Source organism: Perognathus longimembris, chromosome 6 (assembly GCF_023159225.1).
Source record: "Perognathus longimembris pacificus isolate PPM17 chromosome 6, ASM2315922v1, whole genome shotgun sequence".
Classification (NCBI taxonomy): Eukaryota; Metazoa; Chordata; class Mammalia; order Rodentia; family Heteromyidae; genus Perognathus; species Perognathus longimembris.
The window spans coordinates 60,258,012-60,272,073 of record NC_063166.1 but is presented as its reverse complement, the minus strand read 5'-3'; the positions used below and the strand labels follow the sequence as shown (position 1 = coordinate 60,272,073).

The 14,062-nt window shown below is 40.8% G+C and overlaps 1 protein-coding gene across 6 annotated transcripts in view; it reads left to right on the top strand.

Annotated features, from left to right (window-relative positions):
- Plcb4 (phospholipase C beta 4) overlaps positions 1-14,062 on the top strand; it is a 351,489-nt gene that overhangs the window by 250,351 nt on the left and 87,076 nt on the right. For all 6 annotated transcript variants that reach the window (XM_048348807.1, XM_048348811.1, XM_048348806.1 and 3 more), the window contains 2 exons: positions 12,716-12,795; positions 13,467-13,520. In XM_048348807.1, the coding sequence (XP_048204764.1) occupies positions 12,716-12,795; positions 13,467-13,520 (134 nt within the window). The remainder of the gene's footprint in view (positions 1-12,715; positions 12,796-13,466; positions 13,521-14,062) is intronic.

Sequence of the window (14,062 nt, the reverse complement as noted above, 5' to 3'; positions counted from 1 at the left end):
CTAGCCTATAGCCTTTCATTTTCCCTCCTTGTGGGTGTTATCAAATGACTCCACCAAGGGAATGCAGAATGAATCCTTCTAATTACTCCAGAAACAGGAAGCAATATTTGCATTTCACCTTTTGGCTCTAGGGGAGAAAGTTGCCACTAGTCTTAAATTGCTTCTCCATCTTGCACACAGCTCTGGTAGCAAAAATTGTCATTGGGAGAATAACATAGGTGTGACATGGGCCTATGTATATTTGAATGCTTTCTAATCCTTAGTAATTCAAAAGTAGAAAGCCTGGGCTGGGGATATGGCCTAGTGGCAAGAGTGCTTGCCTCTTATACATGAGGCCCTGGGTTCAATTCCCCAGCACCACATAGCCAGAAAATGGCCAGAAGTGTCGCTGTGGCTCAAGTGGCAGAGTGTTAGCCTTGAGCAAAAAGAAGCCAGGGACAGTGCTCAGGCCCTGAGTCCAAGCCCAGGACTGGCCAAAAAAAAAAAAAAGTAGAAAGCCTGAGGGTGGCTGGGTGCTGGTGGATCATGCCTGTAATCCTAGCTACTCCGGAAGCTGAGCTCTGAGGACTGACTGAAGTTCAAAGCCAACCTCTGCAGAAAAATCCATGAGACTCTTGTCCCCAGTAAGCCAGCAAAAGGCTGGAAGTAGAAGTGTGGCTCAAGTGCTATAGCTTAGCCATGCATGAAGAATCCAAGCAAGAATGAGAAGCCCTGAGTTCAAGACCCAGTAGTGGCACAAAGAAAAGAATGCATGAGGTGAAGACTCATTGCCTCTGAGTTCTATAGAAGCTTTGCAAATGCAGCCCTTTGGAGAGCCATTGAGTGAAGAACTGTGTTGACATTTTTGAAGTTGTTAAACAAGCCAAACAAACATGAAAACTTTGATTATAAAAACTTTGATTCTAAAACTGAAAATAATTTTTGGCCCTTTACAGAAAATTATCTGACCCCCTCATAACAATTCAAGTACAGCAAAATTCCAATCTGAAAAGCTCCAAAATTCAAAACACTATTAGCACATGCATAACGCTAAGAAGTACAGATCCTACAGCTGACCTCCTATAAAGGGTTTCATTCAAACTATGAGACATTAAAATTGCCTTTAAATTGTTGATTTGAAACCCCCTTTGAACAACTACTTTATGATAATAAAATAAAATATTAAAAAAAGAAGTTACCTTTGGGCTAGTCAAAAGTATATGTAACTCACAAATTAATTTTGTGTTTAGACATTTCCCTATGTATCTACAAATATTCCCAAATCTCAAGAAATCTCAAACACTTTCTGGTTCCATGTGTTCCAAATAAAGGATACTCAGCCTTTAATAAGAATCACGGCAGCAAGAGCTCTTTTAGTGCTTGTGTGTATTGTTTCCTTTTCACAGCCCAGTGGGATGAGGCTTATGATTATTCTCATTTTACAAAAGAAGATTTCTTCTGGTATAATGAGGCTAAGACACTAGCCTAGAGTTATATAATAGCCAGTATGTGTTTAATGTTTTAAACTTTGGCAATGGTCCTCCACTCCAGAGAGAGAGAGAGAGAGAGAGAGAGAGAGAGAGAGAGTCCTGAGGCTTAAACTCAAGGCCTGGGCTTTGTCCCTGAGCTTTTTGGCTCGAGGCTAGCATTCTACCACTTGAGCCACAGCTCCACTTCTGGCTTTTCTTCTTTCTCTCCTTCCTTCCTTTCTCTCCTTCCCTCCCTTCCCCTCCCTCCCTCCCTCCCTCCCTCCCTCCCTCCCTCCCTCCCTCCCTCCCTCCCTCCCTCCCTTCCTTCCTTCCTTCCTTCCTTCCTTCCTTCCTTCCTTCCTTCCTTCCTTCCTTCCTTCCTTCCTAATTTCCTGTTTTTGAATAGTTAATTGGAGTCTTACAGACTTTCCTGCCTAGAATTGGCTTTGAACCACAGTCCTCAGACCTCAGACTCCTGAGTAGGTTGGATTATAGGCGTGTGCCATTGGTGCTCGGCACACAGCACCATTTTAATATACTACTTTGGTAAAATTTCAATGTAGTTATCTTTGGCACATCTTAAAGTGGTGGTCTGAAACAGATTCCTTCTATAGACATCCACATTATAAAGGAGGTGGTCTGTTCACCTAAGCCAGAGCAAGCCTTGTCTAGACCTGTTTCTTTATTGTAGAACGTTCAACATACAGTCATTCTCATAGGAATCTCAGCAAAGATAGCAGCTATCCAATGCTTTCCACAGCTTGTTTTCCTTCTATGAAAGGAATATCAATTAAAACCTTTCAGAACTATTGCTGTACAGAAGAAATCAGCCAGTGATGTCATGGATGTTCATTAGCAAGACCGTTTTCCAGAAGGATGAAAACAATGATGTCATCTCTGAGTTTATGTATTAATCTTTACCAAAAATATTTTACTTATTATCCTTATTTTCCTGCTGTTGCCACCCACCCCACACGTACTTCATTTGTTGTAGGTGGTGTGTATGGGGGAGCCTTCCTTAAATGATAGGAAGTGAAACTCAAGCCCACAGATATAAATCCTGTAATTCCTCTTATATTGAAAGTCGTGACTATTTTGTAAGACCTATAGACTAGATTTGTTTGAATTAAATAGGGTTTTCCTGCATGGGCAAGGGTTAGGCAAAGGCTCCAGAGATTCAGAAGGTAGCATTCTCTGCAAGTTAAGTACTATTTACTTTGGGGATTAATTTTTCAACATTGTCTATTACTACATATCAGGAAGAATGTGACCTTGGGTATTGTACATACAAACAAAGAATACAGTAAAAGTCATGCACACCTGTGAGTTCACCAACCCCTTAGCATGTGATTTTACAGAGTTGACAAGAGTTGAGACAAAAGATAAACCACAAGAAAAGATATAGTAGTTTCTCACTGGTATAGAAAAATATATACTTTTGGTTTTCTCAAATTTTTAAGATTTTGAAGGGTTCCATCTAGATGACAAGTGTTACATAAAATAAACTGACTGTCTTGTTTTCTTTTTAAGTAATTTCTGGTGTTTGAATGTTACTTGCACACAGCCTTTACACAAACAACACAGGGCACTTGAAAAATGCCCTACATTGTTTATATAAGGGCAGCAAGTTAAAATAAATATGGCATTAATATATATTGAGTGTGTATATATTTTATTCTTTGTCAGTGCTGTATACCCAAGAATTATGTTTTGGTAGCAGATGTGATGAGAGGGTCAAGACTTTTTTGATGTAATAGGACATACTTACCAGGTAGCTATAGCATCAGGCTTAGACATTGCAAGAATTGTCCCCCAAGAATGTTACAGAGCAGAATTGCCATTCCTTTAGGGGATGGGAATTTGACACTTCTGCCTCTGACTCATTACAGAGAGCAGCACAACGTCCTCTCTGCCCCAGTGACTATTCAGAGGTCCTTTTTGACCCACCTAGCCAGTGTTGTCAAGATCACCAGCCAGCCCGACAGTCTATTTTGACTCTCTGTGAGTGACTGAACTAATTGTGACTAGGAATGCATAAATATTATCCAAGCCTATGCAGTTCTATCTGTCAAACACAGCCACCTATACTTACAGCTGGCAATTTATTTCACTATGGGCAGAAAGTGACTTAAGCATCAGATAGCACTTAGAACCTTTCTACTTTAACTTTGCTCAGCTTCACTCTGAGGAGAGAGGAAAGCAGACAACCAATGTGTATTCCCTAGAAGACATTCAGATTGTGTTAACAAAAAGTCTCTAGTTCTCTTTTCCTCCTGTCACTTCTCTTTTGGAATTTTTTTCTTTTCTTTTCTGGTCTTGGGGCCTCAACTCAGGGCCTGGGCTCTGTCCCTCAGCACTCTGCCACTTGAGCCACAATGACACTTCCAGCCTTTTCTGTGTAGTTTATTGGAGACAAGGAGCACTTTCCTGCCCTGGCTGCCTTTGAACTGAGATCCTCAGATCTCAGTCTCCTGAGTAGCTAGGGTTAAAGGCATGAGCCACTGGCACCCAGAAAATTTGAAAATTTTATGAAAATTATTAATTTCCCAAAAGTTTTTGTTATCTTATTTTTGTCAGTCATGGGGCTTAAACTTGGCACTGTCCCTGAACTTTTGTGCTGTACTACTTTAGCTACAACTCCAACTCCCAGTTTTCTGATGGTTAATTAGAGGTAAGAGTCTCACAAACTTTCCTGCCCCAGCTGGCTTTGAACCAGGATCCTCAGAGCTCAGTCTCTTAACTTACCAGGATTATAGGCGTGAGCCACCAGTATCTGGCCAACTTTTGTGATTTCTGTTGGATTGTCTCTCTACTATTTTTTTTTTTTTTTTGTTCCAGTCCTGGGCCTTGGACTCAGGGCCTGAGCACTGTCCCTGGCTTCTTTTTGCTCAAGGCTAGCACTCTGCCACTTGAGCCACAGCGCCACTTCTGGCCATTTTCTATATATGTGGTGCTGGGGAATTGAACCCAGAGCTTCATGTATACGAGGCGAACACTTTACCACTAGGCCATATTCCCAGCCCACTATTTTTTTTTTTTTTTGCAAAATTCCTCTTGCTTCCTAGCCACCAGTGTCAAGTGAACTTTTTACTATTTGGTATATCACATACACTCACAATTTCACCTTCCACTTTGGATTTATTGACTGGATTTGTGCAAAATGACAGCTTAGCTCCATGATGATGCATGAAATTCTTTACAGCCTTTGTTATAGAGCTCAGACCTGCATTTCCAGTTAAATAAATTCCTGATGTATTATTTGAGCAGATAAAACTACAATTAACTGACAGACTCATTTAGACATCCAGAGACCAGTGAACTGATTCCTGTGTGCTTAAACAAACAAACAAATACATTGAAATAAACCCTGCATGGGTCAAATTTATGACTTACCTGTACCAGGAAGTTCCCACATTTTAAATATTTCAGATGGCCCATTCACTGATTATTCTGTTGACTCTTATTATTGTTCTGTTCCCTCAGACAGAGGGAAGGTAAAATGACAACCTCTACCATCTTGACCTTTCTTACTTCCACCAAATATATATATGATCTTGAGTCTCCTAAGGTGCAGATCAGCATTATGTCCTAGTGAATATAAATTTGTTCAGACCACAGAGGAGATGGTACAGGGATATGGGATAAAACAAAAATAGGAGCCAATCATCCCAATTAAAGGATATAGGGAACATTAGCTCCCTTATGCACCTGCTGAGTCTGCATGTGTCTATGTCCTCAAAACTTATGTCTAATCTTCATCCCCAGTATGAAGGCATTAGGGTGTAGAATCAAAGGAGATGAGATCATAAGGGCAGGACTCCTATAAAAACAAAACATACCCTCAGAGCAACCCCTCGTCTTCTTCCCACCAGGTGAGGAGACAGACAGCCAGAAGGTAGAAAGTGTGAACCAGGAAATATGTGTTCACCAAGCATTTAATTTGCTGACACATTGTCTCAAGAACTGGAAGAAATAAATTTATTTTATTTATTGGTCACCTAGATTGTAGGAGGGATTTTGTGACATCATCCTGAGCAGGCTAAGAAGCCCAATCCAGACCTTCCTAGGAGTGCAGTGAGAGGATTCACTTTCTCCACCTGTGCTTTCCAAAGGAAATGCTCCCGTGGTCACCTGGGGATCTCCTTAAAATGCAGATAAGATCCAGTAACTTTGAGATGAGACCTGAGACTGCATTTCTTTTTTTTTTTTTTTTTTTGGCCAGTCCTGGGCCTTGGACTCAGGGCCTGAGCACTGTCCCTGGCTTCTTCCCGCTCAAGGCTAGCACTCTGCCACTTGAGCCACAGCGCCACTTCTGGCCGTTTTCTGTATATGTGGTGCTGGGGAATCGAACCTAGGGCCTCGTGTATCCGAGGCAGGCACTCTTGCCACTAGGCTATATCCCCAGCCCATGAGACTGCATTTCTAACAAGGTCTGAGAAGATATTAAGGCTCTTGGTCTGGGAACCACCTCTGAGTGGCATTGGTTTAGAACAGTGCTTCTGAAATGTGAGTTTAAAAGCCACACATGTGCTGGCTCAAGATTGTAATACCAACTACTCAGGAGGTAGAGAACAAGAGGATTGTGGTTCAAAGCTAGGCCAGATCGAAAAGTATGTAAGACTTCATCTCATCCGGGTATTGGATACAGTGGCATGTACCTGTCACACTACCAACAAAGGAGACTGAGATTGAGATGATAGCAATTCCAGCCCATCCCAGGAAAAGGAAAATCCATATGGTTCCATCTCGTCAGAAGAAGCTGGGCAAGGTGGCACACACCTGTCATGCCAGCAATAGTGGGAAGTAGATAATATAATGATAATTGTCCGGGCACAGGCACAGGCAAAAAAAGGCAAGATTTTATTTCAGGGTAACCAGTGCTACAAAGGAGATGTGGCTCAGTGGTAGGGTACAAACTGAAAACCCTAAGTTCAAACTCTAGGATCACAGATAGACAGACAGACAGACCTAATTTCTCTTCTCCATCGCTAGAGATTGATTCTGTAGGTCTAGCCTACTCATTGCACTTTAATAGTTCCCAAATGATCCTGCTGCACTTGGTCCCTGGGCTTTCTTTCTTCTTCTGAGATAGTGTCTCCTATGTAGGTCAGTCCAGCCAGGAACCCATGTTCCTCCTGACTAAGCTTCCCAATTGCTGGGATTTCAGGGGCTCATCACTGTATGTGGCTTTTGGAATAGTTTAACTAGCAGTTTCTAATTAACTTTTGAGCAGCTTTGGTTGAGATATCTCCACCACTTCTTTATAAACAGAGCCCCTACCACAAGATGAAGCAGAATAGACTTGTTCATCTCCTTAGAGAACATTTGTTTATCAAAAGAAAATAGGTAGCCATGAGTAGGACTAAAGAAATACCCCATGCCACAGAATCCATCCTAAGACCCTCAGGTGGCCTATACTTGGAACAGTGCTTAAGATAATGACCCTATACCTTATTGGGTCCTCTCTCTATATCCAGACTAAGTGAGAAAGGGCTAAAGGATCAAATATGAAGGTGTAAACTGTCTCACACATGGAGCCTAGCCTCTGTACCACTGTCAACCTTTTTGGGGTGGGCTACCAGGCAGAGACCCTCAGTTTTGTTAAAAGCTGCCTTCCCACACACAGGGATAGAACATCAACCTCTACCAATTTGCTCATTCTTCTCTTGTACTGCCTTCCTCATCCCAAAGTTGCACCATTTCTATTTGTTTATCAGATCCTTATGTAAACTGCCGGCTTCACCTCTCAAAGTATAGCTCTACATTGTTAACAGATCACTCTTCACTATCTTCTGATTCTTCCTCCTCCTTTTATTGTATCGAAAGCAGCATCTTAACTGGAAGAATTTACCCAGGAACAGAGAAACATCCAATATACTTAACTTGAGAGTGCCCTGGGATCTCTATTCTTATTTGCCTTCATGACTATGAACTGAAAGAATTGCTGGTGGAACAGCAACAGAGTCACAGAGAATAGATAAAGGGGCAAGAATTCTGCATGAAGTGAAGCTGACTAAATATATAATAACAATATTAATGATCTTTGGAGTTAAATAGACAAATGACCTAATGTCAAAGAGGATTCGTGGTAGATCTTTCTTCTTGGAAATAAAGAGATTTAGAATGAGGTTTCCTTTTTGCTATGGGTTAGTCTTTGCTGTACATTTTATATCTGCAAAGAACACCTAAGTGTTATTTGTGTGACCAAGAAAAAAAAATCTACTAGTGTATTTGAAGGAAGAACTATAAACGTTCCCTGTAAATTCCTCTGTGCTGGTTTATTCTATATATTCATGTATCTTTGTATTCTTCTCATGAGAAAGGGATTCTTTTTGTCATTGGCAGTTCTGACAGCATTGAGATTGTGTAGGGGAAGGTCCAGATGTTTGCCTGGAGGGTGGATTCTGTTTGTGTGGAGAAAATAAGTTGCCAGAGTCCTGTAGTAGAGGTCTAAAGTTCCCAGTGGAGAATCAGAGGCAGCTTCTGTAGTCCTTCTTCCCCACATCAAACCTGCACAAGTGCTCCACAAGCACCCTCACCCCACAAGCTCCCTCACCCCACTCCTTTGAAGACTAGAATAATCTTTAAGTTAGTTAAGAAAAACATTGAAAAACAGTGATTAAAAACAGTGATGTGGTTATTGGTCCTGTCCCTTCATCCGTGGGGCCCTGAAGAAAGCTGGCCTGTGTTTTCAGGACATGGATTAGATGGAGGTAGATGAAGCTGTTGCTTCCCTGCACTTGGCTGTTGAGAAGAGCTTAACAGAGCCTTAGGCTTGGGCCCTGCTGCGGGGGGATTGGGGTTAGCATGCCTGGCTAATGAATCAAGGTGCTGTGGTGGTGCGTTGGAGGTGGCCTGATGAGTCCAGTGCCCCACTCCCAACCGGGCCAGGCCACAGGGGAGCAGGTGACCTGCAGCGCAGCTACCACCCTGCCACACCCCACCATTGAATTCAAGTTTGAACAAGCCTTGATGAGGCCCAGTGCATGCCCAAGCAGATGCCCCTACCATAGGTGGTGGCTGCTCTCGAATCTGCTCTGACTAATATGTGATCTTGAACTAAAGCTTAACAGTGCACAGCCTCTAAGGAAGCCTGTCCTTGCCAAATAACCATTGTGTATGTCTTAGATAATAGGAAATTGAATGTTACCTGAACTAAAAAGTAAATTTACAAGACCAATAGGTGTGTTGGCGGTGTTAGGTCAGTGTTATACAGTGTTAAGTCAGCTGATTTTGCCTCTCAAAATATCACAGCTGTTTGACTTGCAGCATTAATCCCTGGTTGATAACAGTATTAAAACCGTACAAGTTGAAAACAAACAAACAAACAAACAAAAACAGTGATGTGATTCAGTGATGTGACACATAGAATGCACACCAGTCCCTCGCAACAGAAAATTAAAATAGATTAAAAGGAAAAGAGTGAGAGAATAGTAAGAAGAATAGCCTGCTGGGTAAGTAGAATAGGCATGCCCACTTTGGCATTTATTACAAGTGTGTTTGTGGTGGGGTTCCTCAGTACTTGAGCTGTGTATGTCCACTCTAGGTAGCCCCACCAGATGGAAGACACTTGAAGTGCCTGACCTCATCTAGCCAATAATTCAAGGAACTCCAAGATGCCTCTCTGGGGATGTAATATAGATGATTGTCATACAAGCTTATAGTCATTCGTTCAAAAGGTCTATCCTCAGTCATTTTTGTCTTTCTTTTGCTAACTTGGAAACAAAGGGTGAGAGACATGAATAGGCATCTAGTTGACTCCAAACAAAACTTTCCAACAAAACTCTAAGACTCTACTGACACCTGCTGGTATTAGATCTATTGGATGTTATAAAAGAATGACAAAACAGCAAGAGCATTCTTATCTCTCGTATTGTTTTTCAGTTTTGTCATGCTAAGTGAACTGACTTGAAAGATAACAGTGAGAAGGGAAGTTCTTTTTTTTTTTTTTTTGGTCCTCATGGGCCTGGATGCTAGCACTGACCTCTTCAGCTGAAGGCTAGTGCTCTACCACTTGAGCCACAGCACCACTTCCAATTTTCTGGTGGCTAATTGGAGATAAGAGTCTCAAGGGACTTTCCTGCCTGGGCTGGCTCTGAAATGCCATCCTCAGATCTCAGCCTCCTGAGTAGCTAGGATTACAGGCATGAGCCACCAGCACCCAGTGAATAGGAAAGTTCTGAAGAGACTATTTTCTGTTACAGCGGGCAATGTGTAGACAACCTTTGTGTGAAAATACCCCCTTTCGTGAGGGTTGGACTGACTCTAAAATTCTTATTGTTCCTTTGCTCTGAACCAGCTGTTCTATGACCTTGGGGAGAAGGCCTTTGACCTTGCTTTTATCACTGCTGGGAGAAAAAAGTAGCTACCTCACTTCCCAGTGCCATTTAGGGCCTCTGAGGTTACTGGTGGCATCTCCTACTAACTAAAGCATGGGCCCCATCACTGGAATGATAACCTCAGAAGTCACTCCCAGTGATCTTTCCATTCTAATAAACAAGATTCGTCACTAATATTCCATTTTTCAAAGGTGCACAAATGTTTTATAAGCCTATCCCAAGCCCACCATGTCTAAAATTTAGTTCTAGAAATAACTGAATTAAGATTCTTTGGAAAGTATGGACTTAGTTCTGTGCTTTGGAACAAGTTTTAAAAAATACCTTCAGGTTAATGCCAACCAAATTATTTGGTTTTTTTGTTTGTTTTGTTTTGTTCTCTATCTGGTCTTGGGAAATTCTGTCAGCCTGTGGTTTTTTTTTTAGGCCAATAACAGGATATTTGATCATCTCCAGGGAGTTATAGTCCATATATAGCTGGACAAAGGAGGATTCTGCTGATCAGAAATAAGTGAGATGTTTCTCTAACACTACTGTTTTCTTTCTTCCTCTTTCTTCAGCTTCTGGACTTCACCATTGCTCTTGTTGAGGCTGTTGATGCTATTTACAGTTCTTAAAAAACAGCCTTTGCTAGTTACAAAGGGAAACTTACCTCTTTATCTTCCATTAGAAAGACTAGAGCACAAAGGGTTGATAAAAAAAAATCATCCTGTTAGATTCACCCTGATCAGGATATTTTCATTCAAAAAGAAAAGAATAAACCTTAAAATGGCAAATATTAGTGAGGATGTAGAAAAAATCACCACCTTTGTCTCTGTTGGTTGGAATGTAAAGTGGTATAAAGGTCATGAGAAACAGTGCAGTGGTTCCTCAAGCAATTGAATCTTGGATGATCATAAAATCTGGCAATTCTACTTCTTGGTATTTATCTAAAACAACTAGAAATACACTTATACCAGTGTTCCCAAGAGTATTACTCATATAGTAGGCAGAATGGAAGCTACCCAAGTGTCTGTTGACAGAAGAATGGATAAAGGAAATGTGCTGTGTATATAGATTTGAATTAGGAACTCCACCTTTAAAAGACAAGAAAGTGAAACACACATTAAACCAGAAATGAACCTTGAGGTCATTAGAGGTCATTATATCAAGTAAAATAAGCCAGACATGAAGGACAAAATCTGTATGGTTCCACTTATTTGAGGTTTTCAGAATAGTCCAAATCATGGAGACAGAAGGTAGGATGATGGTTACCAAGAAGAGGTGGTGATGAGGAATTACTAATAGGCAAAAAGTTTTACTTCTGGAGATGGAAGGTGGGGATGTGCTTAACTGAATATACTTAATGCCAGGATGACATTTGAAAATATTGAGAGTGGTTAATATTATGTATTTTACTACAAGAAAAGGAATTCAATAGTCGTATGATTCAGTCATCATCTCTTACCTTTGCAAAGATTAAATCCTGTTGGACATCGGTGGCTTATAACTGTGATCCTAACTTCTCAGAAGGCTGAGATCTTAGGATCATGGTTTAAAGCCAGCTGAGGCAGAGAGAATGCAGAGTCTTCTCTCCAATTAACTAGCAAAAAGCTGAAGTAGAGGTGAAAAAGCCAAGCATGAGTGTGTGATTCCCTGATTTCAAGCCAACACACACACACATATACACTCACATATACACACACACCTTAAATTACTCCTCCACAAAGAATGCAGTCTTGTCATTGGAAATACAATGGATAAGCCTGAAGGACACTATGTTAAGAAAATGAAGCTGTAAGGTAGACACAGAATAACAAATACTAGCAAAAATTAAAAAAAAGAACTTATAAACCTGGTAATGCTGTGCAATGCTATCCAACAGAAACTTCTGTAATGATGCAAATATTCCTTGTCTCCAATATGTAGCCATCACCATTTTGGTCACGATGTTGGCCTTCGGGCACTTGAAATAAAATTGTAACTGAGATACTGAATTTTATATTATTCACTTTCACACCAAAGAGCCATATATGTACAGTGCAGCTAGAATTTATATTCATATTACTATCTATTCTCAGGTATTTCCCCTTGCTCAGCACTGAGCCACAAATCTAATCCATCAGGTCATAGGTCTAAGAAGGTAAAGCTTCACTTTACGTATAGGTCATAGTTCTATGGCATAAGTGGGGTGCAAAGCATGGTGTGGTGGGCATATAGCCTTTGTCTGACATTCATCAGCATCACTTATTGGATCCAAGAGCAGAGCAGACCTTAGGTCATGTCTTTACTAGTAAAATGCTCTTCTAGAGACCCAAATTCCTGCACTGCCATCCTCAGTCTTCCCTCACTTTCCCTTGTAAATCAATGGAGTGATGGTATGAAGTACAGATGTGGTCCAAGTCCTGAGACAGAAATATGTGAGCACATCACAGCTTGCACTAAGTAGCTTGGCAGTAAAGGTCTCTTGCTTTTTAAGGCTTTGCAGGAAAACACAGATAAGTAAGATATATAAGAAGCCCAGACTAGGAGAAGTCAGAAATACAATCAACCCCTATGCATTTATCTGTCCTCTGAAATGGGAATAAGTCAGCAGGTGTCATATAGTATTGCTTAGAAAGAACCGAGGTTGCCAGCAACTGAAAAGAGAACTTATATTTAAACAAGCAGCAAACAAAAAGCTTGACAAGTCAGTCAGTAGGCAGCATGTTCAACGTAGTATTTTATGGCACTGTAGATGTCACATTTATCTTCATAAAAAGAATGAAAATTGTTTATTAAGGCATAAAATATGAGCATGCGAAATATAGATGGCAGTGTGGCAGGCAGGAGATAAAAGCAGAGTTTATAGTCTCATTATGCGAAATGAGTACAACAGACTGATAAAAGGCCACCATGTTTGGCTATAGCAGATGTACTGACTGAGAATGTTTTCTTCTTTTTTCCTTTCAGCAATGGGTAGAAGGCCTGAGATCAATCATACACAACTTCAGGGCAAACAACGTCAGCCCGATGACATGCCTCAAGAAACAGTGAGTTTAGTTTCCATCACTCATCACACTTGGAAATTATCAAATGGTCCCATTAGGAGATGAAGAGTACTCTGATATGTGGAGAGAACAATTCCTGCTTGCCTTTCTTTTCATGCTCCTGACTTTGATGGATGAATCCAAAGCTTCAGACCCATAGGAAACAAGTAGTCACTGGCCAAAAGCTCCTGGAGCTCTAGTCATTCTAAGTCCTGTGGGTTTCAAGCACTGGCTTTTGTGTCCCCATACTGAATCTTCTGATAGACAGTTCTATGACACTGTGGTTGTCCATAACCAGGCACTGGGATGGCTCCAGCTTTCGCTACTGAGAAAATTTACTTCTTCTATAGTACCTTCTGCCCCAGAAACTTTTCAGGGCAAAATAAGTTATTTTGCATAGTGAAATATACTGCTATATAGGTTCTGATTACTATAAGTTTTTGGAGCTTATGTATATCCCTGTGTTTATTAATTGTCATTATTACAATTGGTAGACATTGAAATAGTAATTAAGTTTGAGTGCCTAGGAAATCTTTTATTAATATAGAGAGCGTGACAGCTTTACATTCAGCTCAGGCTATATATAATTGTTCCTGGTTTTTAGAATAGATGTTCTTTGAAGTTTATTAACTGAATTGGGACTCTAAAATTAGGCTTTTGCTACTGTTTTCCAGCTGGATGAAATTGGCGTTTATGACCAACACAACTGGTAAAATTCCAGTTAGGAGGTAAGTCAGTCACTCATTCTTGGACACCTTCCTGCCTTTGATCAGCCTCCATGACACCAATTCAAAGACAGTCTTCTACAAGTGTTGTGTGTTAATTGCCTTTATGATAATCTCTGGAATCTTATTTTGAATTTGTGGGGGGCATGGTGTGGGGGGTGTGGGGGTGTGGGGGTGTTCTGTCTGTCGAAATAATGGATGGAAATAAGGTTCCCTTCTATTCCCTCACAATAGATAGTATTTAAAAAACATCTGAGGGGCTGGGAATATGGCCTAGTACTATAGTGCTCGCCTCATATACATGAAGCCCTGGGTTCAATTCTTCAGCACCACATATATAGAAAAAGCCAGAAGTGGCACTGTGGCTCAAGTGGTAGAGTGCTAGCCTTGAGCAAAAGAAGCCAGGGACAGTGCCCAGGCTCTGAGTTCAAGCCCAGGACTGGAAAAATAAAAACAAACAAACAAACAAATAAAAACCATCTGAAAACATAGTACTAATTTTCAATCTTTAAATAACTGGGCTTTAGGATTTAAATTTAATTTTC